The sequence below is a fragment of the Engystomops pustulosus genome, chromosome 3 (genome assembly GCF_040894005.1).
Source record: "Engystomops pustulosus chromosome 3, aEngPut4.maternal, whole genome shotgun sequence".
Lineage (NCBI taxonomy): Eukaryota > Metazoa > Chordata > Amphibia > Anura > Leptodactylidae > Engystomops > Engystomops pustulosus.
This window is the reverse complement of record NC_092413.1, coordinates 148,712,933-148,739,482: the sequence shown is the minus strand read 5'-3', so window position 1 is coordinate 148,739,482 and position 26,550 is coordinate 148,712,933. Positions and strand designations below refer to the sequence as shown.

The window sequence follows — 26,550 nt, the reverse complement described above, 5'->3', positions numbered from 1 at the left end:
CAAAAGGAGAGTTGAGCATTGGTTATATGTTGTTTTATCTATTTATGTCACCATATACATCCAGAATGTGCACTGTGCAGTTTTCGGTGGATTTACTTGTGGGAAACTAAATGGATTTAATGCTAAATTACTTTGAGAGAGAACACAAGGCATCATGAGATCTGTGGGCAAGCTAACTGGCCTCAGGCATAGACAGACAGAGATAGCCTCCGCCCACTTCACCTCTGGTGAGAAAGATTTTTGTCAAACACTTTCAGAACAGAAAATGACCTAAGTTTGAAAAGAAAAGAGTGAGCAGCACAAAGCAGGCATAATAATAATAATTCTTTATTTATATAGGGCCTATAGATTCCACAGAGCTGCACAGAGTTTGCCAAATCTGTCCCTGTCCCCATGGAGCTCACAATCTAATTAACCTACTAGAATGTTTATGAAGTGTGGAGGAAACCGGATGACCTGGAGCAAAACCCACACAAACACAGAGAGAACATACAAGCTCTTTGCAGATATTGAGTTGGGAGGGACTTGAACGCTTTAATCCTTGCATAGGGGGTAGTCATCTGCTTGCTAGACATACTAATCGATTGTAGGGCTTAATGGGTTCTATACCTCCAGACTAGTACCGCTCGACCAGGAGACGGCGCATCGAAGACTGGCAAGATCCACCCTATTATTCTTTACTGTCCGGATTAATTTTGGCCCGTGGTTTTGAGATAATACACTGTGTCATATGCTATACAGGAACGCACTAAGGCACGGTGAGGTATTAATGGGGACCGTGTCTTATGCTATACAGGAACGCACTAAGACACGGTGAGGTATTAATGGGGACCGTGTCAGACAAGACTTATTGGAGGTCTGAATGAGCTCCCTTTCTGATGTGTTTTTGCTGACTAGATGGTTGATGTGCATATTATTGTGGTTCACTGTGAACTTGTTTTATCAGTAATTATTAAAAGTTATGTTTTACTTTTGGTACTAGTACAATCTGCTGGATTTCTTACCGATTTTTGGATATATTTTTCTTGACTTGAAAAGTGAGTTAGCCAACTAGGCAACCTTTTTCTGTCTTGTTCAGATTTAGAATTTCCCAACTGGTTAGTGGATCGTGCTAGGCGATTTTCCATTTACAAATATGTTTTATACTGTCATATGATGAACTATAAGGTGTCATTTTTTTCATAAAAAGAAATAAATCTAAGTGGATTTTATAGGGTTGGTTTTATAGAAATATAGCATAATTCACAGCATGCTATATGTACTAAATGTAACTAAGACTAAGTGATATACCAAGCCCCAATACTATAGTTGCAAAATTTGCTTTATTAAACTGAGCATAAACACTCAAGAACAAATGAGTAGTATTTTTCTCTGCTTCCATGGGATCATTAAGCCTTGAGATAGGTGACAAGAAAATTGTGCATTTAATTCAAAATTTGCCGGGAAGTAGACAACATCTCTGAGTGTCTTTCATCAACCCGCACAGATCTGCTAATTATGCCACAGTAGAAATTGTGTCTACACATGCACAAATGATTCATGTAATCAATTTGAAAACCAGACGCTTGCAGAGGAATATATGACTGTAAGGAATATTACTTATTTGTGACATTTAAGATACTGCACATTCTCCTATTAAGAGTGGGTATGGTATGTGCAATGGAATAATTACCTTTTAGGCAGCGCTGTCATGTAACTGCAATCTGTGGCAAATTTTATATTTAGAGGTACTCTTGCTTACATTACTTTTAAATCTGTATAGTTTCCCCATACAAAAATTAACAATTTATACATGACCCCTTTGTTCAGGTATGCTCATTGCTGGCGCCGGCCTTGACAAAGGTGTTTGGCTCCTAAATATTCAGACTTCTGTTTATCATTTTGTGCATTTGTCAATTCACTTTTATATCTATTTTAACTACCATTTATACTAAAGTATAAGCCGAGGTCCCTAATTTTACCACCACTGGGAAACCCATTGACTCGAGTATAAGCTTAGGGTGGGAAACGCATTGTTCAAAGCCTCCCCACTATATAGCCAGCCAGCCCCCAGTAGTATATAGCCAGCAAGCCTCTAATAGTACATAGCCAACCCTTTTAGTATATAGCCTGCCAGCTAGCCCCTTTAGTATATAGCCTGGCAGCCAGCCCTGTCTAGTATACAGCCAGCCCCCTTTAGTATATATAAACCAAAAACAAGTCATACATAAATTAGTACTCTAGGTAATCTGACAATAATATATACCAGAAAAGCCAAAAACCTCTTTAAGAAATCTCAAGAAATACCAAAAGAAAAGAGGAAGAAAACAAGGCTACACAATAATTAATGAAAAAAATTATTAAAAAATTAATCTTTATTACACATAGAAGGCATAAATATATATAAAATGTTAGTGCATCACAGGGCGAGATACACAATGCACGCCAGGTAATAAGTCCTAAATAAGTAAAGTATAAGGAGAGTAATACAGATAATAGATAATACAAAATCCCAGGGACAGTTATAATATGGCAAAAGGTAGTAAGAGCTAGTATACATACACATGCTAAACAAGCAGTAAGAAGTGTGCAATAGCTACCAAACAATATGGGCCCTGAATCACAGAAACGCAGCACAGCCAGTGATGAACAAATAAATGCTCTGGTGGACTCTGTGTACATGTTTAGGGGAAAAAAACATTTTGTTTAATTCTTAAGGGTTGGACTTGGCGAACACCCCTCCTCAACCCCCTTACATTATATGCAGCCCCCCTCAACTCCCAATGGACTAGTAAATGCAACCAGTAAAAAGAAAAAAAGTAATACTCACTTTAGTCCTCCGCTTAGGTCCAGGGCTTTCCCTCTGCTATCTTCCTCCTCCTTCTGACAGTTGCACATTGCACAGACGCCATTTTACAGCACCAGCACCCGGCACTGCCAGGCGGCTGGGGACACAGAATTGGCCACCAGTGGGCCCAGGCACTTGCCTGGATTTGCCAGGTGCTGGCGCTGACCCTGATGCAAACCTTTGCAGCAAACAAAAATAAAATGCAAAAATTACATGAAACTTCTAAATTTCCACTAAAATATTTAAAAATCCAGGGACTAGCTTTCTAGGGGCATTATGTTATATTTTGTTTAGTACACAGGGAACCTCGAAAAAAATTCCAAATGTGGAAAATTTGCCAAAAAAATCAGTTGCACCCAGAGGTCGCACTAACATTTTTCGGGAAGGGTAATAATACTCCTCTCACCATTTTTGAGGAGTATTTTTAGCCGAGGAGGAGTATGAAATATTCAGTAATACAAATATATAACTCCTATAATATATAACGATCTAATAAACATTTAATACAAGAAAATCATTAAAGCCCAAGTTTTTTTGTTTTTTTTTGCCACAAGTGGTGCACAACTTTTCCATTGTCTTAACCTACAGAGCAGACGAGGGTTGACACCAGCCCCCAAAGACACACCTCCCCCCCTTATAGAGTGGGCTGGGGCCGGCTAGAGACCCCCCAACAGAACAGGCCGGGGCTGACGCTTCCAAATTTATTTTTGGGGGTTTGAGGGCGTTACTTTTTCTTTTAACACTGTTTGCTTATTTTTTACTTAATTTATTATTTTTTTTTTTAATTACAAATTTTTTTTACACTGTTATCAGTGATATATATACAGAGACCTGCAGAGAGGAACACACACTACACATAGCACACCCACACAGCGCAGCACCTCGCACACTCACTAACTATACATAGTACCTGGCGCACACACACAGCATACCCACTACACATAGGGCACACTCACTACACGCAGCGCACACACACACACACACACACAGCGCACTCACTACCCATAGTACCTGGCACACACACACACAGCATACCCACTACACATAGGGCACACACACTACACGCAACACATACACAGCGCAGCACCTGGCACAATCACTACACATAGTACCTGGCACACACACACAGCACAGCACCTGGCACACACACACAGCGCACGCACACAGCATACCCACTACACCTAGGGCACACTCACTACACGCAGCACACACACAGCACACTCACTACCCATAGTACCTGGCACACACACAGCGCAGCACCTGGCACACTCACTACACACAGCATACACACTACACATAGGGCACAATCACTACACATAGTACCTGGCACACTCGCTACACACAGCATACCCACTACACATAGGGCACACTCACTACCCGCAGCGCGCACACACACAGCGCAGCACCTGGCACACTCACTACACACAGCATACCCACTACACATAGGGCACGCACATACTACACACAGCATACCCACTACACATAGGGCACACACATACTACACACAGCATACCCACTACACATACTACACACAGCATACCCACTACACATAGGGCACACACATACTACACACAGCATACCCACTACACATAGGGCACGCACATACTACACACAGCATACCCACTACACATAGGGCACGCACATACTACACACAGCATACCCACTACACATAGGGCACACACATACTGCACACAGCATACCCACTACACATAGGGCACACACATACTACACACAGCATACCCACTACACATAGGGCACACACATACTACACACAGCATACCCACTACACATAGGGCACGCACATACTACACACAGCATACCCACTACACATAGGGCACACACATACTACACACAGCATACCCACTACACATAGGGCACACACATACTACACACAGCATACCCACTACACATAGGGCACACACATACTACACATAGGGCACACACATACTACACACAGCACACATAAAGTGCAGTGAGTACATTGTGGTTTGCACTCACCTGGCCCTGCTCTCCGGTCCCACTAGAATCACATAAACGCTGACACACAGGCCTGCAGGGGGAGCTGGAGCAGCAGCCCGCATGTCTCCCCTGAGGACTGCGCTGTCGCTCCGGGTCTCTCCAACGCGCCGCTGACACAGATCGTCACGTGTCCTGCGGAGCGGCCCGGCGCGCGCTGCGATCCTGCTATCGATATTTCCCTCCTTTGCAGCGCGAACCACTCAGCCAGAGCGCTACAGGAAATAATTGCCATGAGTACTTTGACGCATGGCAATTATTTTGGGGGGTAATGGCGCCTCAGCATGCGTCTATGACGCTTGGTGAGGCGTTAATGCGACCTCTGGTTGCACCATTTTCTGATGGGCTTAATTTTTACGTTTTCCTCTGCGGTCCAAATGACCAGATTTGTACAGGTTTGTTGTGTTTTATTACCATCATCGGGGAATGGCGATCGGTTGACACGACAGCCTCGAGTTTTACAAAAGCCTCAAAGCTTCTACACATTCATTACACTGTGCCAGTGGCACATTGTAATAAATCATGTGTAAAAAAAATCCATATACTGCAAAATAGTAGTATTACAATATATGGTAGGAACAATGAAAACATCTAGGGTTAAAGCACCTTTAAAGGGTCTAAAAAAAGAATTGTAAAAAATAAAAAAAAAAATAAAAATGTAAATCACCCCCCTTTCCCTAGGACTGATAGAAAACTAAATAAACAGTAAACATTACAAACAGGTAACGCCTCATCCCAAAACGCCAGTTCAAAAAATAAAAATGGTTATTCCCGGCAGTGAAGTAGATAATGGAAAATAGCCCCCAAATCTCTGAAATGTCACTCTTACACCACATGAAAATATTTAATGAAAGTGCTCAAAAGGTCGCACAGTCCTCAAAATGGTAGTAATGAAGATGTCATCTTATCTCACAAAAAAATGACACCTCACACAGCTCCTGAAAAAGTTATTAGCGTCAGATGGCGAAATAAATTTTTTTTCCCCATACACATTGTTTTCATTTTTGAAGATGTATTAAAATACAAGAAAACCTATATAAATTTGGTATCACCGTGATTGTACAGAACCAAAGAATCAAGTAGCTGTATCATTTGGAGCGCACAGTGAAAGTTGTAAAAACTGAGCCCATAAGAAAGGGACCCAAATGCATTTCATTTTAACAATGAAACCACATTTAGAATTTTTTTCCTGCTTCCCATTACACGGCATGGAATAATAAATAACGTCACTGAGAAGTAAAATTTGTTACACAGAAAATAAGCTGTCACACAGCTTTGTATAAGGAAAACTTAACAAGTTATAGTTTTTTTGAACATGGGAAGCAAAAAATGAACGAAAAAAAACTCTGCAACCCGAAGGGGTTTCCAACAATCCTATCCGCTGGATAGGGCCTGACTTGCTGGTCAGTTGGGAGGCTTCATAGAGATTAAGAGTAGAATGTTCATGCGCGCCCGTCTGTTCCATTAGTCTGATTGAGAGACAAGGGATTTGACCAAGGTACGTGGGACCCCATGTTTTCGGGATCTGTGGGAGCATCAACACTGAGACCCCAGTGTTGAGGCTTCCCGTCATCTGTGGGCGAGATTTGCTCATGAACCGATAAACATTAAAAATGATACAAGCAGGAATAGGGCCTGTTCCCGCACGGGGAGCAGGGAAAACGTCATCGGGGAGCGGCAATCCGTCCCCATGACAGCCTCGGGTCTTCTGAAGACCTGAGACTGCCTTGTCTAACCCTTATATTACAATGTGCGATCTGCAAAGTGTAATGAATGAGGAGGGAAATCCCCATATACTGCCATACTGTAGTATACTGTAGTATGGCAGTATATGATAGGATCGATCAGGCAACCTAGGGTTAAAGTACCCTAGGGAGTCTAAAAAATAGTAAAAATAAAATAAAGTTTAAAAATTATAATAAAAAACCCCTTTCCCTAGAACTGATATAAAAACGAACAGTAAAAATCATAAACACATTAGGTATCCCCGCTTCCGAAAATGCCTGATCTATCAAAACATAATAACGTTTTTTCACTGCGTTTAACCCCGTAACGGAAAATAGTGCCCAAAGTCGAAAATGGCACTTTTTGCTATTTTGAAAAATATAAAACATGTAATAAAAAGTGATCAAAAGGTCGTAGAGTCTATAAAATGGTAGCAATGAAAAAGTCATCAAAAGTCGCAAAAAAAAATGACATCACCCAAAGCTCCGTACACCGAAGTATGAAAAAGTTATTAACGCCAGAATATGGCAAAATAGAAAAAAACATTTTGTACAAACTTGGCAACACTGTGATCGCACTGACCCATAGAATAAAGAAGACATGTCATTTGGGGCGCACAGTGAAGTGTAATTGGAATTTTTTTCCCGCTCCCCAGTACATGGCATGGAATAATAAATAACGTCACTATGAAGTGCAATTTGTTACACAGAAAACAAGCCGCCACAGAGCTCTGTACATGAAAAAATAAAAAAGTTACAGATTTTTGAAGGTGGGGAATGAAAATTGAAAACACAAAAACAAAAAAGGGCTCCGGCGGGAAGGGATTACGATCCTATACTTATTCAAGCCTGAAACTGGCAGTCAGTCTTTTAACAGTAAATCATATAGGCTTTACCACAACAAATAAATTTATATACATGTACACACATATATATATATATATATATATATATATATATATATCTATCAAATGTGGGAGCACGACTCCTCAGTCCTGCCTGTGGACGCCTGCACAGCAGCTTCTCTTAGACTTGTGCGGAGAGCAGCTAACCGCCCCGCGCACCTCAACCTCCAGCACACCGGAAGTAAACCCTGGTACCGGAAGCGACGAGCCGGCGAGGGTTGCCATGGTGCTGTATACGCTGCCGGGAGCCTCATAGTGTATATAAAACACCGTCATGGGGGAGAGCGGCGATAATTCCTACTGCATCAGACCCAACTTCCAACATAAGTAAGTGTGTATGTACAACACGTGACCTCGTCTATATCGTATAGCGATGTGTCTAATAGTATGTGGAGATACACGTCCGATCTACTATGGACTGCGAATCGCTGCAGATTTATAAAAGGGTCTGAAAGTAAAACATTCTTAATTATATCAGCCAACCACAGCTCTACTTTCTGTTTGTACTCCTCTGACAGAAATCACATGCAAGCTTCTATGTGATTGGATGCTATAGCCGGGAGACGATTTCAGAAGTTCTCCTCAGATTGCATTGAGCAGCAGAACACCTCATCCCTGTGGTCATGGATGGTCCTAACTATTAGCCGCTGATATGTTCATTGTGGCACTTTCATGCCTCTACATACAGCCTCTAAGGGGGCTCATTCTGACCAGGAGGTTCAGCAGAACATCCTGTAGTGTTGAAGCTGATACGTTCTTAAGCCAGACATTGGCAATAAACCTTCCTGTAAAGATACATGTGCATTCTCAGGCAGCAGTAGCTCCCCCTCATATTGTGCCCCCCACACCCCAGAAGCTCTCCCTCATATTGTGCCCCCCAACCCATCAGCACCCTCTCAAATTATGAATTCTCCAACAGCTCTCTCTCATATTGTGACCCCTTCTCCTCCTCCATTCCCTGTTTTCTGATTATTTAAAGATAAAATGACCCCAGACATTCATCTCTCCCCTGGAGCAGTCGTCTACTCTCTCTTGCTGTTTGCTGCTTTGAAGCCAGCAGGCGAGAAACCATTGTATCATCCATCAAAATACAGGACCGTCTCTCCCGATTTGGGAAGGTTCTGAAAGGACTAAGGACTAGTTCACACTGACTTATTTAATGAGTTTGGCTACATTCACACTGCCGCATGGGGGACATATATACGACCGATATACATCCCCCATAGACGGCAATGGGCACCCAGCACCCACACGTGCAGCACCGTACCGCTCCGTACCCCGGAAAAAGATAGAACATGTAGCAGCGCTCAAGGGACAACACTTCATATGAGGGACGTGATATAATTGATTCTAAGGGCACACCCTGAGTGCGTCACAGCAATCTGCCAGCATATTATAATGCTTGGTGGAAGTGGTAGGCCCTTAGGACGCGTTCACACATTAGGGGGCGTGGCTCGGGCCAATCGCAAATGCGTTTCCCGGGAAACGCATGCTATTGATAACCCGATAGCATGCGTTTCTCTGGAAATGCATATGCGATCACCCCAAGCCTCGCCCCCTGTGCGCTAGGAACGCGACGCTAGTGGAACTTGTGAATGTGTCCTTTGTAATGCTGCACTGGCACACAGGATCTACAATTCCACCATTGCTCATTTCTACAAAAAAGGGTGGTCAGGCATCAGTAGGTGTTTAGCGCTGCAATATAAAAAAATGCTTTCAATTGGCAAAGATTGAGGGGGAAATTTATCAGTGCTTCTACACCAGTTTCTGGCATGAAAACACTGAAATAGTCGCAATTTCTTTGCACTGTACGCAGGGCCGATTCTAGCATATTTGCTGCCCCGCCCACTCCCTGTTCAGTAAATGCTGAAAACTTTACTAACAATTAACATCCCCACAGGCAGCTCCCTGATACTGTGACTGACTACAGGATCTGAGAGGCATTAGTGGCATCTAGTACCTTATAGATGACAATCTCTTCCATCAGGAGGACTTTATTCCGGGTTCTCCAATCCATGACGTATCACTGCTGAATTCACGGCCAGATATCTTCAGCTCCGTGCAGCTTCTCCACCCGGCGTCCCTAAAAATACCACAGTCACTTACAGTATAAAGTCTCCTGGATAACAACACTGTGCTCCTAAATAATATATACCCCTCACAACACAACTGACCTCACGCACCCACAAGTATAAAACATCCCCTCATTATAATTATATATATATATATATATTCTACTGGAATTATAGCCTGCACAGCACATCAATATACAACACGCCTAATTAATTAATACAGACCCCCCCAACATTTGTTTTACATGATGCAAAGCAATCTGTTGTATCCTATAACTAATACATCCCACCCTGTTATTATGTTACATGTGATTTTATATAGAGTGCTACCCTGATTAATGTAAATATATAGCATCCCCTAATGTATATATATATATATATATATATATATAATTTATTTGTATAGTCCCCCAGTATATTCATAATCTGACCCCCCCCCATATTAATATATACAGCCCCCCCAGAATAAACAGAATCTGGCCCCCCAAATAAATATATACAGCCCCCCCCAGAATAATCAGAATCTGGCACCCCATATAAATATATACAGTCCCCCCAGAATAAACAGAATCTGCCCCCCCATATAAATATATACAGCCCCCCCTCACCCAGTGTAATAAAAATGTGGCCCCTCATTTAAATATATCCAGCCCCCCCCCCCCAGGAAAAATGGGATCTGGCCCCTTATAAATATATACAGAGCCCCCCAGTAAAAAAGGAACCTGGCCTCATATAAGTATATATAGAAGCCCCCATCCCCCCGTTACAGCAGTAATCGCCCCCTAATATACACTCACCGGCCACTTTATTAGGTACACCATGCTACTAACGGGTTGGACCCCCTTTTGCCTTCAGAACTGCCTCAATTCTTCGTGGCATAGATTCAACAAGGTGCTGAAAGCATTCCTCAGAGATTTTGGTCCATATTGATATGATGGCATCACACAGTTGCCGCAGATTTGTCGGCTGCACATCCATGATGCGAATCTCCCGTTCCACCACATCCCAAAGATGCCCTATTGGATTGAGATCTGGTGACTGTGGAGGCCATTTGAGTACAGTGACCTCATTGTCATGTTCAAGAAACCAGTCTGAGATGATTCCAGCTTTATGACATGGTGCATTATCCTGCTGAAAGTAGCCATCAGATGTTGGGTACATTGTGGTCATAAAGGGATGGACATGGTCAGCAACAATACTCAGGTAGGCTGTGGCGTTGCAAAGATGCTCAATTGGTACCAAGGGGCCCAAAGAGTGCCAAGAAAATATTCCCCACACCATGACACCACAACCACCAGCCTGAACCGTTGATACAAGGCAGGATGGATCCATGCTTTCATGTTGTTGACGCCAAATTCTGACCCTACCATCCGAATGTCGCAGCAGAAATTGAGACTCATCAGACCAGGCAACGTTTTTCCAATCTTCTACTGTCCAATTTCGATGAGCTTGTGCAAATTGTAGCAGTTTCCTGTTCTTAGCTGAAAGGAGTGGCACCCAGTGTGGTCTGCTGCTGCTGTAGCCCATCTGCCTCAAAGTTCGACGTACTGTGCATTCAGAGATGCTCTTCTGCCTACCTTGGTTGTAACGGGTGGCGATTTGAGTCACTGTTGCCTTTCTATCAGCTCGAACCAGTCTGCCCATTCTCCTTTGACCTCTGGCATCAACAAGGCATTTCCGCCCACAGAACTGCCGCTCACTGGATGTTTTTTCTTTTTCGGACCATTCTCTGTAAACCCTAGAGATGGTTGTGCATGAAAATCCCAGTAGATCAGCAGTTTCTGAAATACTCAGACCCGCCCTGGCACCAACAACCATGCCACGTTCAAAGGCACTCAAATCACCTTTCTTCCCCATACTGATCTAAATGCACTGAGTTGCCGCCATGTGATTGGCTGATTAGAAATTAAGTGTTAACGAGCAGTTTGACAGGTGTACCTAATAAAGTGGCCGGTGAGTGTATATATGGCCACAGTTAATTAATAATTGGACAATAAAAATACTAAAACTTTTACTTACCTCACGGGAGGGTGCTCCCACAGCGCGGCTCCCGTCTTCACGCGGCTCTTCTGGCAGCTCCGCTGAGTGACACAGGCGCCGTGACGTCATCAGCCGCCACCTGTGTCACTGCACTGTACAGAACGACACCAGCAGCCGGAAAGGTGTCCCCCACATTGTAGTGGCAAAATGCCGCTCTTAAAGAGGTCTGCATTCTTCCGCCCGAGGAGAGATTTTCAACTCGCCTCATGGCAGATGCGGCCCTGACTGTACGGGTCATAGCCACTGGGTAAGTGGGCCGATAGAAGGCGTTCATTCACAGGTCTTTACACAAAACATGGCCTGGTCAGACCTGGGGTCGTTTCTCCCAGTAGTGATGCTGCCCCACTGATACATCTAGAGGTATACACCTCTTAATGTATCCACAGCGACATGGGGGGAAGGGGCGCATGGCCCTTATCATATGATAAATGCCCCCATGTGTCTTTAGGTTTTTGTGATCAGCACTATATTAACAAGCAGTTACAGGAACATGTCCAGAGATTTTTCTGTTAGGCTATTTACTTGTCTTAGGCCCTTTTCACACATGTGTTTTTCACGCGTGTGTTCTGCGCATGCTTTTGACGTGCAGAACTCGCATTGCACTCTGACCCATTTTAATCAACAGGCTTTTTCAGGCTTGCAATTTTTTTTCACGCACACACGCGCATGAAAAACGCATCTATGGAGATGCATCAAAAACACATTCCACTCTGAGACACATGCAAGTCCAATGTAAGTGCAATGCTTTTTTTACGCATTAATTGCCATAGAAAAGATAGACCTCAGTCCTGAGTCCTTTTAACGTGCGCTATCTGCGTTGAAATTGCATTGAGAATGCATTGAAAACGCGCGTGAAAAACTGAGTTTTTCATTGACCAAACCCTGATCGCACCCTGATCAGACTCTGACGTGATCTGCAACACAAGTGTTAAAGTGGCCTTAGTTGTCATGATATTTTGGGTGCCAATTCTCATATTCCAGTGTAACACAATCTAGTAGGCATTTTTGTTTTACACTTGTGGTAGTAGTATGTCTAAACTCACTAAAATAACAGTGGTTTAGAACCATGAGATATTTAGCCACCTATAACAATGCAGTCGAGGCCATTGATCCATTAGCTAAAGGGAACCTGTCATCAGAAATTGTCCTAATAAACCACTACCTAGGCAGCCTAGCACCTCATAGTGTTTGTTTCTTTCATGACCTAGTGTGGTGACATCATCCAGAAAATCAACTTTGAATTCAGATGTTGACGGGCAGAGAGTTGCGGGAGGATCCGGCTTGGGTTTTGCTTCACCATCATGAGATTTCCCTTGCCACCTACAGGAGGTCTCTGTTGTGCTACCTTCACAACGCTGCTAACGCCTGCATCCTGGCCTGCATGCATCCCCTTGATCCTCCCTCCTTGCATCACTGGCTGGGCCGTGTCAATGAGCTGCAGCAGACGGAGAGTCTTTTGAACACTGATCCAAAGAGGGGAGGGCTGCTCACTCTCAGAAAATTTGGCTACACTAGACTACCTTTGTGCAATCCCTTCGCTATCTGGAATTACCCAGTACAACCCCAGTTCAGCTGCAGGTTGGTGAACCTACAAAGTCCTGAGGCACGGCTCTTTCTTCAAATCCTCCCCAACCCCCCCCCCCCCTTTTTCTTTTTATTGTCTTCTATTACCGCTCGCTTCCCCTTTCATTTCATCCGAAGTAACTTTATAGAACAAATCAATGATATCAGGATAGTGAGACAGTTCCATTTAATGACAATTTATTATATTTCTGATCCTCCTTTGCAACCACCACCTAACAGGTGCATTCTAGTTGTCAATATTTGATTTACCTTCCTTATCCTCCTTTTTTTCCTGTCTGTTATGATCTGTTTCACTATTTTAGAAATTTAATAATATTGAAATATGAAAAAAACAATAACTTTGAATTCAGCTGTAATTTGGTTATATAAAGTCATGGAGGCGGAGAGTTTAACAGTGTAGTCAAGGTGGGGAGCCCTGTGATTGACATTGTCCATCGGACTTCAGGAGATCTGGTTAGTGATGTCTCTGGATGCAGAACCATCAATTACAGTGAAGGGGGTTTTCTCAGGATTTCAGTGTTAAAATCTCCACCTCATTGACTTTATACAACCAATTTACATCTCACGTCAAGGTTTATTTTGTGGGGGGCAGAGCCTGACCGAGCTGCATGGCAGACGCTATCTTGTGAGCTCCCACAGCACAGCTAATGCAGCACTAAATATAGCGACCCCTGGAGAAATCTTACAAAGAGAGAGCAGGGGAGAAGCTAGAGACCCCAGGAGTAAAAGTAAAAGATTTTTAAGAAAGAAAATGGCCTCAACAAGATAACGGCCGCGCTAGAAGCTGAGGCAGACACGCCAGAGGATTCCGAAATGGAGAGCCTAGCAGAGAAAACTATGCCCGCGGAACAAGCCCCCTTGTCCAGCGCACTTCTGAAAAAGGTTCTTGCACAAGCACTCCTGTTATGGAGGAACTGAACATGATCCACAGAGAAGTGCGGGTGATAGGGTAATGGTTAGAGATGCTGGAGGAAAATCAGGCAGCCATAGTGGAACACAGGTCAGCGATAGCTCAAAACTGCTTAACACTGCGCTCCTCTTGATCGAAGAGCAGGAGAACCGCAGAAGGAGGAAGAACCTCAGACTGCGGAGTATCCCTGAAGACATAGCACATGATAACCTACCTGCCACTGCCAAAGCACTATTTGAAGACAGAGCCAAATCTATAATTATCGAGCAGATTCATAGATCATTGCGTCCACCGCCTAAGGACGATGAACTCGAGAGAGACATGGTATGTGATCTCTTAAGGGACACCGCGGATCTTCTAAGGGCTGCAAGAGAAAAACCAGGGGATTAAGATGGATGGCAACACATTCCTCATCTTCCAGGACTTAGCTCCATCTACGCTATACAAATGCAGACTGTTGAGACCCCTCACAAAATTCTGAGGAGCAAAAAAGTGATGGTTAAATGGCTTTTCCCTTCCAAGCAAATGGCCGCCACTGCACCATCAACACCCCAACGACCTGAGGAGAGCTTGGGAAATCATAGATAGGGATCAAGTGGACATTCAAACATGGCTACCGGTTACAGAGCAACATACAGCATTACCTGCCTTGCCAACGATTAGGAAATGGACACCATTAAGCAAGGGGAAATCTCTGTCGCAGAGGAGAAAAGGGAATAAAGACACATGAACATGTTGTGAAATTTCCAACAAGCAGCCTCACAATCCAGACTTGGTACTTTTGTATCCTTCATGGCGATAGTTTAAAAAACAAATGAGTAATGCGGGACTCTTCAGTCCACTGTCCAATTACTAGACAGACCCCATGCTGGTCTCCTTGATGGGGCCTCCAAAAAACTTGTTTGCCTATGTACTGGCTAATGATAACGGGTGCTTGGGCCGTGCATTCCGATTAGGCACACCATACTGTCGGTGTCACTCACTGGTGCTTTGGATCCAGCAAAACGCTGTTCAGGTGGGATGACAAGTACCAGTGACCCCCCCCATCAGTTTGCACCCACCTAAGGCTCCACGAAAGGAGTCACAACTGTTTTGTTGTTATAATTGTTTGTTTCAGGTTTCAAGTTCCTCATGTAAAGCCACTGGAGACATAGGCTTAAGAAAGGTCAAACACTATTCACATATACTAAGTCATCTAAATGACTGAACTCAAGATAACAACATTTAACGTAAGAGGTCTGAATACGCCTCAAAAGCGATCTCAAGTTTTTGAAAAGAGAAAAAAAATTATATTTGCCTCCTACAAGAAACCCACTTAAAAACAGGGCAAATTCCCAGATTCCCAATGCATCTCTTTCCACATGCATACCATAGCACATACACACAAGCAGCAAGAGGAGTAAGCATATTTATTGCAATACTCATGTCTTTTATAAATACGCTCACTTAGACGGACCAAGAAGGCAGGTTTCTCTTAGTGAAAGGGAAGATTGGTACAGTGCCAATATGACTTATATCCTTATACACACCAAGAAGGGACAAATTACCTGGCTGAGAGAAACCCTAGGCCAGTGATGGCGAACCTTTCAGAGACCGAGTGCCCAAACAACAACCAAAATCCACTTATTTACCATGAGGTGCCAACATGGCATTTCAAGCTGTAACTTATTGCTACCTGTTCTTCAAAATCATTGTATCGGCTCTCCTAAGGCCACCAATGCAGTTGAAAGAAGGTGGGCAAATTCAGACCGTCACTGTAGCTCCTCTACAGGAAGAATGGTGGGTCCAGCACGAGGACCTCCAAAGACAAGGCAGTTCAGTCAACACCTTCTCACTTTTCCTGCAGTTTCAAACTGTCAATGAAGTGTCGCTTTAAAATAGTGCTAAGAGCAGCATCTCTTAAGTTGCTTGGGACTGCAGGAAGATTTGGTGAATGTGGTCCTGTTTGGTGAAATTGGGGCAATGGCCTGAGTGCCCACAGGATGGGCTCCGAGTTCCACCTCTAGCACCCGTGCCATAGGTTCGCCACCACTGCCCTAGGCAAACTAAATAAGGTAGTGGAGGGTATGCAAATTGTGGGAGGAGATCTCAATACCATCCTAGATCCTGTAATAGATCTGTCCTCCGGCAAATCGACCTATTCCAGGAAAGTCCTAAGTGCTTTTAGGAAGTTCTTGGCACCAATAGATCTACTTGACACTTGGCGACTTTGTAACGCTTCAGATAAAAACTACACATACTTCTCTACGGTCCATACGTCTTATCAAAGACTGTTTTATATATTTACATCTAAACTACAGGCTGAATCTGTTAAAGGCTCACAGATTAGGCAAATCTCCATTTCAGACCATGCCCCTGTCACAGCAACACTATACTTCAAAGACATAGCCCCTAGATTTAGTACATGGAGATTAAATGAAACCCTAATGGATTCAGGAACAGATGTAAACTCACTCAGAACTAAGGTAACAAAATATTTTCAAAGATGCGAGAGAGACAATCTCACACAAACAATCACTTTGGAGGCCCACAAAACCTTTATCAGAGGAGAATTCATATCCCTGGGAGCCTGGGTTTAAAAAAAAGGACAGAAACACTGAACGCTCTATTAAAGCACATTTCCCTCCTTGAAACACGCAGCGAGACCTCAAAAGCACAAGAGGAGTTAGAGGGTTTGACAGCACTTAGAAAAAAGGTTATAGATCTGCTAAATATTAGGGCGGCGAAAATCATGCCAGATTTAAATATTATGCACACAGAGACAAGGCCAACAAGCTAATGGCAAACCTAATACATAGAGAGAACAGTCCTACATTCAATCTATAAATACATCCACAGGACAAACAGTACAAGACACCAAAAGCATCACAGAAGAAATGAGGACATTTTACCAAAGTCTTTATAATCTTGAGACCCGTTCTGAGAATGATAACCAGACCAGGCAAAATAAAACTAACACCCACTTAGCAAACCTTAACCTCCCTACACTATCACTAGAATAACAAAATGAATGTATAAAACCCTTCGCACAAAAGGAAGTCGCTGGCATTATCGCATCCATGCCAGTGGGGAAAAGCCCGGGGCTGGATGGCCTATCAATTAGCTACTATAAAAAAGATGCAGAATGCCCTTTTACCGCAACTAACCTCCTGGTGCAATGCGCTTATGCAATGCCAGAAACTACCACCTCAAGCACTGGAAGCCACAATAACGGTCCTGTCCAAGTCCAATAAGAAACCTGTACACGTTCTTAATGCTATGCACTATGCCTCCACTTCCAAGACACCCTTGGTCCTTCTCGGCACGGATGCTGAGAAAGCATTTGACAGGGTGATTTGGAACTACATGGTAGCTATTCTGGGCAAGTTTGGAATACCGAATACATTTATCCAAGCTATAATGTCCTTATATAGTGCACCAAGCGACAAATCAAAGTAAAAGGGACCCTATCTGACCGGCTCTTCATAAAGAACGGGACCAGACAGTGGTGCCCCTTGTCACCCTCCTTGTCACCCTCCTTCATAATGGTCATCGAGACGCTGTTACAAGCCCTTAGACAACATCCTAACATCCAAGGCCTAACTGTAGGCAAGGCCACACACCTCAACGCTGCATTCACAGATGGTTTACTATTGATGTTAACTGACCCGATGACCCTCCTTTAAACACGTAATAGAATTATTAGAGGAATTTGAAAAGATATCCAATTTCAAAATAAATTACGGGAAATCAGAGGCTATGAATTTTTCTGCGCCCACACAAATTATAAAGCAACGTAAAGCCTCAACAACATTCCAATGGCAAAGTTCACAAATTACCAATTTGGGCATAAAAATAACTCAATGTCAGGCCTATTTAATACTAACTACAGCAAATTACTAGCCTCAATCTCAGATCAACTGAAAACACTAAACATTCAGTTTGTCTCATGGATGGGACAAACTGCCTAAACTTCTTTGCCTCATTCAGATGCTACCCCTTCACATACCCAAGAACTATTTTACCGCATTAAAAATCAAAATTTATATGCTTCTTATGGAAAAATAAAAGACTCATTAGGAAAAAAGGACAAGGTGGACTCGGTTTACCAGACCCAATCTCCTGAGGATGTTTACGGTGCGATTGCCGGATTTGAAGGGATAGGTTGTACAAGTGAGGCTTTGGGTGACAGACTGTGCATGTAGTCCAGTATTCTGCCTTCATCTGAAAGGTTGGAGAGTGGTTCACATTCACTGGTCAAATTTCCATAAACTTGGGACCTAGAAACACTGGTGTCCTATGAAAGAGGAGAATCTCCCATGTAATATCTTATCTGGGTGAAACAGAACAGGAGATATTCACTGTTAAAGCTACAATCGGGAGTTGAGAATCACATTTTTTACGGTGACTTTAATAGTGGATATTTATGGATGTTATAGTGAAGATTCTCTTAAAGGAAACCTACAATTTGATTTGATGCATTATGAAGCAAACATACCTTGAGAGTGCTGTAGCTACACTGATGCAAGATCATATCTTGGTTAATCCCTGTGCTGACTGGTTTTGCTGATAAAACAAATATAACATTTTGATAATGAAGCTCCATCCCTTCTATGGTTCAGCGTTTGTCCTAGCACGTGAGTTTTTCTCTGCAGGAGATGATGATGCAATCACTGTTCTCCCTGCCAGGCAGAATAATCAGTTGCTGCACCGTCCCCCAGTTGCTGTGTATGAGTGATTCAGCTCAGGTTGAGTAGTCATGTCTTGACTAACCTCCATTTGTAATTACAAGCTACCGTGTGTAAGGTGTTTATGTCAGCCAGCCTGACCCACCTTTCCCAAGGTCCTGAATGTTACAATTGTTTCTTCAGCAAAAACACACAGCTCAGGGATTAACCAAGATATGATCCTGCATCAGTGTAGCTATAGAATTCTCAAGGTATGTTTGGTTTACAACGCATGAAATCAAATGGTAGATTACCTTTAAGATGTTTCTATATGCTAACACTCAGAAGATAAGACCGTTTGAAACGAACCAAATGCAGGTGGAGCGTCAGAAGTATACATGCAATCTGTAGTGGGCATGTGCAAACTGGATATAGCTGTAAGGCAGTTATGATTTCCTGATTATCTATAAATTAATCATCTATGTAACTTCAACTGAAGTTACTGGAAATATCTTTATATATCTGCCTGAAAAAGAAGCGTAGCGAGTACTCGGAAACCAGAATAAGTACACATTTAGGCTCTGCTGTCAGCATTAGTTTGTGATGTGTTACTTTTATTTATTACAGGAGGGTGTGAGAAATAACTGTTATTGTATGTTTCCTATGCTTGAACACTGACAGCTTTTGCACCACATCTAGTACATCAAAGCCGAGCAAACTGCACTAACACATCACATACTGTACATTCTATAACCCACAGCATATGAATATAAACCATACATATATGATCAAACCCTTTATGCAGTGAATATCTATAGGCGGGATTACACCACAATGATAAATGATGGATTGTGTTATTGCAATAGTGAATCAGACTATGAATCTATGATGTCACTTTGTGTTATTTCTCACCAGGTTCAAAACCGCAGCAGTAAAGGACTGTATACGATCGGTACTGAAAGAAGAACTTAGAAGCAAACAATATATACCTGAAGAAGTTCCACAACTGACTCGATTTTTGTCAGAGACAATAAAAGATAAACTGAAAGGTAACAGAATCCGTATTCACATCTGTTGAAGGAAAACTGTTACCAGGTTTGAGCCCCTAAACCAGAAGTATGTCTTTATGCTGCTGGGGTATAGCTAGCCAAACCTAGTGTCTTTATTGTTGTCTGCTACTCACACTGCCTTTAAAAAGTTAAAGGCAGTGTGTGTACACCCCAATCCACTACATCAGCATAGTAAAGCTCATCTATGTTTGAACAGTGACTAGCACACAGGAGCTTCCAGAGAAGAGTCATGACCAGGGTCGGACTGGGGGCCCACCTACTGCTACATGAAAATATTACCTGTATAATTTAAGTCCACATTTTATAGAATGTGTTTTCATTGCGTTGCGTTGAAAGCTACAGCAAATGCATTAGGTAAAATGCATCCCAAAACACATCAGTATTAATGATAATAAAAACATGGATGTATATTGAGATGTGTTTTGCAGTGTATTTTAAAATGCAATGCAAACATGTAATGTGAATGCATCTTAAAGGAAATCTACCATTTGATTTGATGCATTATGAAGCAAACATACCTTGAGAATGCTGCAGCTGCACTGATGCAGGACCATATCTTGGTTAATCCCTAGCTGGGTGGTTTTGCTGAAAAAACAATTATAACATTCAGGACCTTGGGAAAGCTGGGTCAGCAAGGCTGTTAAGATAAACACATTAGACACAGAGCTTGTAATTACATATAGTGGTTAGTCAAGACATGACTAATCAACCTGAGCTGGATCAGTCATACACAGCAGCTGGGGGATGGTGCAGCAAATGATTATTCTGCCTTCAGGCACAACCGAGGGATTACATCATCCTCTCCTCAAGTGAATAACTCACATTCTAGCCATCGAAGCGACAGCTTCATTATCATAATGTTATATCTTTTTAGCAGCAAAACCATTACGCACAGGGATTAAACATGTGCATGTTACTGCATCAGTGAAGCTACAGAATTCTCAAGGTATGTTTGCTTCACAATGCATCAAATCAAATGGTAGGTTTCCTTTAAGACCTTCTATACAAGATGTGAATTGGGTTTTAAAATGTATTTTAGGCACATCTGGAGAATCTCCTGCCGGAACGTCTGCATTCAAACATCAGGGAGGAGATTCCCCAGATGAGCCAAAATGTAATTTAATCTTGTGAACATGGATATAAGATCCATCAATGGGTAGGATCCCCACATATTATGGCCTCCTCTCATCCTCACCCCATATATTATGGCCTCCTCTCATCTTCCCCTCATATTGTGGCCTCCTCTCATCTCTCCCTCATATTGTGGCCTCCCCTCATCTCTCTCTCTCATATTGTGGCCTCCTCTAATCTCTCCCTCATATTTTGGCCTCTCACCTCTCCCTCATATTTTGGCCTCTCACCTCCCCCCACCTCAAGTTTTGGACCCTCTCACCTTCTCATATTGTGGCCCCTCATCTCCTCATACTGTGACCCTCTCAACTCCCCCCTCATACTGTGTCCCTCTCATCTCCCCCTCATATTGTGTCTCTCCTCTTCTTATCTTCCTCTGGCTGTGATGTCGGCAGATGATGATGACGGTGGTTTGGGGGGGGGGGGGGGGTTCCCACTAAAGAAAGTTCTCAAATCTCAATGCCCTAGGGATCCTAACATGATAATGATGGCTTTTAAAGGAAAGCTACCACCAGGGTTGAGGATTATAAACCAAGCACACTGACATGCCGGTGTGTTACACCTCTGGCAGGACCTGCTCTTCTTTAAGCTTCTTATGCCCTTGTTTTTACAAAATAAATGTTTACAAAATTATGCAAATGAGTCTTTGTGTGCTCCAGGCTGTATTAACAGCTCTGGAGCCCCCCGCCCCCAATGGCTCATTTGCATAATTTTGAAAGCTTTTTTTTGTAAAAACAAGAGCATAAAAAAATTACAAGAATAGCAGTTCCTGCAAGGGGGGCATACACCTATATTTAAGTGTGCTTGGTTTAAAATACTTTCTGGTTCTTCTTTCTGCAGCGCTCGTGCACGTGAGCCTCCTGCTGCCTGTGCTGACATTACCTAGAAGGGAAGCCTTATTCCGTTCAAGCTTCTTTTAGATGACAAAATAACTTTATAAAAAAACCTTATAAAAATATGGTAACATCAGCCGGGAGATTTCTGACTCCAGCCATCCAGCCATCAATTATTCATCACCTATTAGTATTCAGTGCTCTTCCCTGCTCCTCCCTCCCGCTAGCGCTTCAGACAGGGTGATGTCATCTGGCTATCTTTAAGTCTCACGCATGCGCAGTAACATCGCATATATTATTATATTATATTTTTATAAAGTCCTTTTCTCATCTAAAAGTATCTTGAAATGAATACGAAAAACGGTGCCCAGTACCCCCTAAGGTAACGAGCATGTGAGTGGGGATAGTCTGCCACGCTAAATCTGGTGGTTGATGTCCTTTAATAGGGTCACCCATATTATACTTACCTGGGTAAGGTTTCTCGGGACACGGCAATAACATGACTTCCCGTGATGTTTCATGTCCCGCTGGCTTCCAGCATGGCCTTTATGCCTGTAAAGACAATCTTCATATATGTCAGCTATGTCCTCTCACCTAGCCAAACTAGTTCCCTACACTATACTGGCAAAAAACAAAGATCCATATCAATAAAGTCTATAGTGGGAAGTCTATCACTTTCTATTGGCTACTATTCCATGTTATGTCACGAGGCCTCTTGAAAGTCAAACATTTCTGTAGAGCAGTCATGGCGAACCTTTTAGAGACCGAGTGCCCAAACTATAACCAAAATCCACTTATTTACCACAAAGTGCCAACATTGCATTTTAAGCAGTAACTTATTGCTACCTGCTCTTCAACATCTATCAATCGTATCGGCCCCTTAAGGCCACTAATACAGTTGAAAGAAGGGGGGCACATTCAGACTATCATTGTAACTTCTCTCCAGGGTCTCTCTGTACAGTAAGAATGTAGGGTCCAGTAGGATGACCTACAAAGATAATGCAGTTCTATGAACACTTTCTCACTTTTTACCGCAGTTCCAAACAGCCAATGAAGTGTCGTTTTAAAATCGCACTGATTGCAGCATCTCTTTAATTGATTGGATCTGCAGGAAGATTTGGTGAATTTGGTATTATTTGGTAAACTCTGTCTTGGGCTCAATGGCCTGAGTGCCCACAGAAAGGGCTCAAAGTGCCACCTCTGGCACCCGTGCCATAGGTTCGCCACCACTGCTGTAGAGGGAGCTGTCTTATTTATCATGTATTGGAGGCATAGTTTTTCTTTTACCACCCTGTAAAACATTTTTGCATATTCCTAGATTACTTGTAATATATATGAATACATACCATCAGCCCTTCTATGATTGAGCGTCCTTTGCTGTTTCATTAAATTGAGAAAACATTACAAAATTTTCATGTAAATGCTATTTTATAAACCAGGGCTATGTTCTATTTTCCACAGAAATGGGTTTTGACAGATATAAAATGGTGGTGCAAGTTGTGATTGGTGAGCAAAGAGGAGAAGGAGTCAAGTAAGTAAAGCAGACTGTATTTTTCACCAAGCAGATTCTACACAACACCATAAAAATGATTTATTGTATAATTAAAAAAAAAAAAGTAAACTTTTTTAGCAGGCAAAATTACTTTAAGATATTTCTTTAAGATCACACTAAACAATTGTTTTTGCTGTAATTCTCTAACTGAATATTCTGCTAGATGCTGCTCTGGTGCCCTCTGGTGTTACTTTGCTCTAGTGCAGGTGGTCAAGCAGGGTAGACGTCTTATACAAACGTGGCAGTGTGATTCCAGCTATTGTACAGGGCAGCAAGTGAGAATCAGCTACTCGTCTCCACTAAGTACATTTGGTGGACATCCTAAGACAAAGGCGCCATAACACGTATTCGGCTACAATATCACAAAGGACTATTTTTTAAAACTGTTACAATTTGATCTTATTGGACCATTGAATGATCCCCTGTGGGTAAGATAAAGTAAAGGTTTATAATTAAGAATTATTCCAAGACCTAACAAAAGCAAATTTGTAATGAGCATAAAATGGACATTTGGAACCTGTCATCACTGAAATATGCCCTCCGTGATGACAGGTTCCCTTTAACTTTTTGTATTTTTGGATTACAACTATGAATATCAATGTAGAACAATCTCAGGCAGCTGAACTAGGTCATCTAAATTTGTAGTAAAAAGAGACTGATTACAAAATATGGTTTCAATTTGTCAGGATTGGACTGCCATACTGGACCTACTGCACCGTTACCAATAGATCACTGATAACAGGGACCTACTGCACCGTTACCAGTAGATCACTGATAACAGGCACCTACTGCACCATTACCAATAGATCACTGATAACAGGCACCTACTGCACCATTACCAATAGATCACCGATAACAGGCACTTACTGCACCATTACCAATAGATCACCGATAACAGGGACCTACTGCACCATTACCAATAGATCATTGATAACAGGGACCTACTGCACCGTTACCAGTAGATCACTGATAACAGAGACCTACTGCACCATTACCAGTAGATCACTGATAACAGGGACCTACTGCACCATTACCAATAGATCACTGATAACAGGGACCTACTGCACCATTACCAATAGATCACCGATAACAGGGACCTACTGCACCATTACCAATAGATCACCGATAACAGGCACTTACTGCACCATTACCAATAGATCACCGATAACAGGGACCTACTGCACCATTACCAATAGATCATTGATAACAGGGACCTACTGCACCGTTACCAGTAGATCACTGATAACAGAGACCTACTGCACCATTACCAGTAGATCACTGATAACAGGGACCTACTGCACCATTACCAATAGATCACTGATAACAGGGACCTACTGCACCATTACCAATAGATCACCGATAACAGGGACCTACTGCACCATTACCAATAGATCACCGATAACAGGGACCTACTGCACCGTTACCAATAGATCACTGATAACAGGGACCTACTGCACCGTTACCAATAGATCACTGATAACAGGCACCTACTGCACCGTTACCAATAGATCACTGATAACAGGCACCTACTGCACCGTTACCAATAGATCACCGATAACAGGGACCTACTGCACCGTTACCAATAGATCACTGATAACAGGGACCTACTGCACCGTTACCAATAGATCACTGATAACAGGCACCTACTGCACCGTTACCAATAGATCACTGATAACAGGCACCTACTGCACCGTTACCAATAGATCACTGATAACAGGCACCTACTGCACCGTTACCAATAGATCACTGATAACAGGCACCTACTGCACCGTTACCAATAGATCACTGATAACAGGGACCTACTGCACCATTACCAATAGATCACTGATAACAGGCACCTACTGCACCGTTACCAATAGATCACCGATAACAGGGACCTACTGCACCGTTACCAATAGATCACTGATAACAGGGACCTACTGCACCGTTACCAATAGATCACTGATAACAGGGACCTACTGCACCATTACCAATAGATCACTGATAACCGGGACCTACTACTGTATGTGAGGAGAGCGGGGAACATGCTAATCCTATTTATTCACTTTTCAGAATGGCGGCGAGATGCTTCTGGGATGCCGATACTGATAACTATGCTGAAGAGGTCTTCATGAATGTAAGATATGTTTCTAAGAGTTTATTCCACTTGTCAGTTAAATTGCACTCTCATTGAGATAAAAAGTTTACTAAAAATAAGTGTTATGTTTTAGACATGTCCTATCTTTCTCCAAGCTATGGAACGGTACCGCGCCGTGTACCCACTGCCGTCTATGGTGGATGTATATACAGCGTATATATACGTCAGCCGTATATATATGTCCCCCATACGGCCGTGTGAGTGTAGCCTTAATCTGTGTTGAGTAGTTGGTAAAACTCATTTAAGCTTAGTTAAATTCAGCTTAAATTAGTGTTTCTAACCAGTTAGCAGATCACAAAGGAAAGAGCAACTTGCAGGAGATCTTAAAAAAGGCATCTCCACCAAATATGTACATTGCCTTTAAAGACTCTGTATTTTCAAAAATGAGAAGAAGTTATCAAGACTGGCAGTACCTGCCACAAGATTTTCCACACCAGGACCTCTTAGTATAGCCGGCACATTGTGCGCCTGCACGGATATATAAGTGACTTCATCCTGGATGAATTCTACATCAGGTCCTGCCTGGCACAGAATTCTGCTATAGGTTGTGCCAGGCTATAGTAAATATGGAGCCTGGGGTGTCCCCTACCCTTTGCGCCCAATCGCTGTGGAGCTAACGTAAGGATGGAAATAGTCTCAATTCCTGTACAGGTGTATGAGCCATATTTCAATAGCAGACAAATTCGCCAAAAGTCCAAGAAAACACATATCTAAACGGATATCAAACAATGAAAAACGGACACAACGTTCAAACACCAATGTAATACCGACTTATTCACACCTACTATGCGTTATTCATCTGTGTTTAAGCCCTAACATTTTTTAATGTATTTTTAACACTACTGGACGTGTACATTTGTTTACCAGCAGATATTAACTAACTTTAATTTATTATTTTCAGGAATACTTGTTTTGTGTGGCTGCTGCGTTTGGATGTTTCTACTACTGAGAAGACATACAAGTGACATAATATATTACAATTCTTCCAGCATGTTATAGATAAATATTACAATGTAAATATTTTTATATATTTGTGATGTCAAATAATAAATTTATGAATGTATTTATGTGTATTTTATTGTTGCATTTAGGATACCATTCAG

At 42.4% G+C, this 26,550-nt stretch overlaps 1 protein-coding gene across 1 annotated transcript; it reads left to right on the top strand.

Annotated features, from left to right (window-relative positions):
• Positions 1-7,641: 7,641 nt before the first annotated feature.
• DYNLT2B (dynein light chain Tctex-type 2B) lies at positions 7,642-26,510 on the top strand. Its single transcript, XM_072139563.1, has 5 exons — positions 7,642-7,799; positions 19,640-19,773; positions 23,220-23,289; positions 25,363-25,426; positions 26,349-26,510. Exons 1-5 carry the CDS (start codon positions 7,747-7,749, stop codon positions 26,394-26,396), a joined length of 369 nt encoding a protein of 122 aa, XP_071995664.1. The 5' UTR covers positions 7,642-7,746; the 3' UTR covers positions 26,397-26,510.
• Positions 26,511-26,550: the final 40 nt, after the last annotated feature.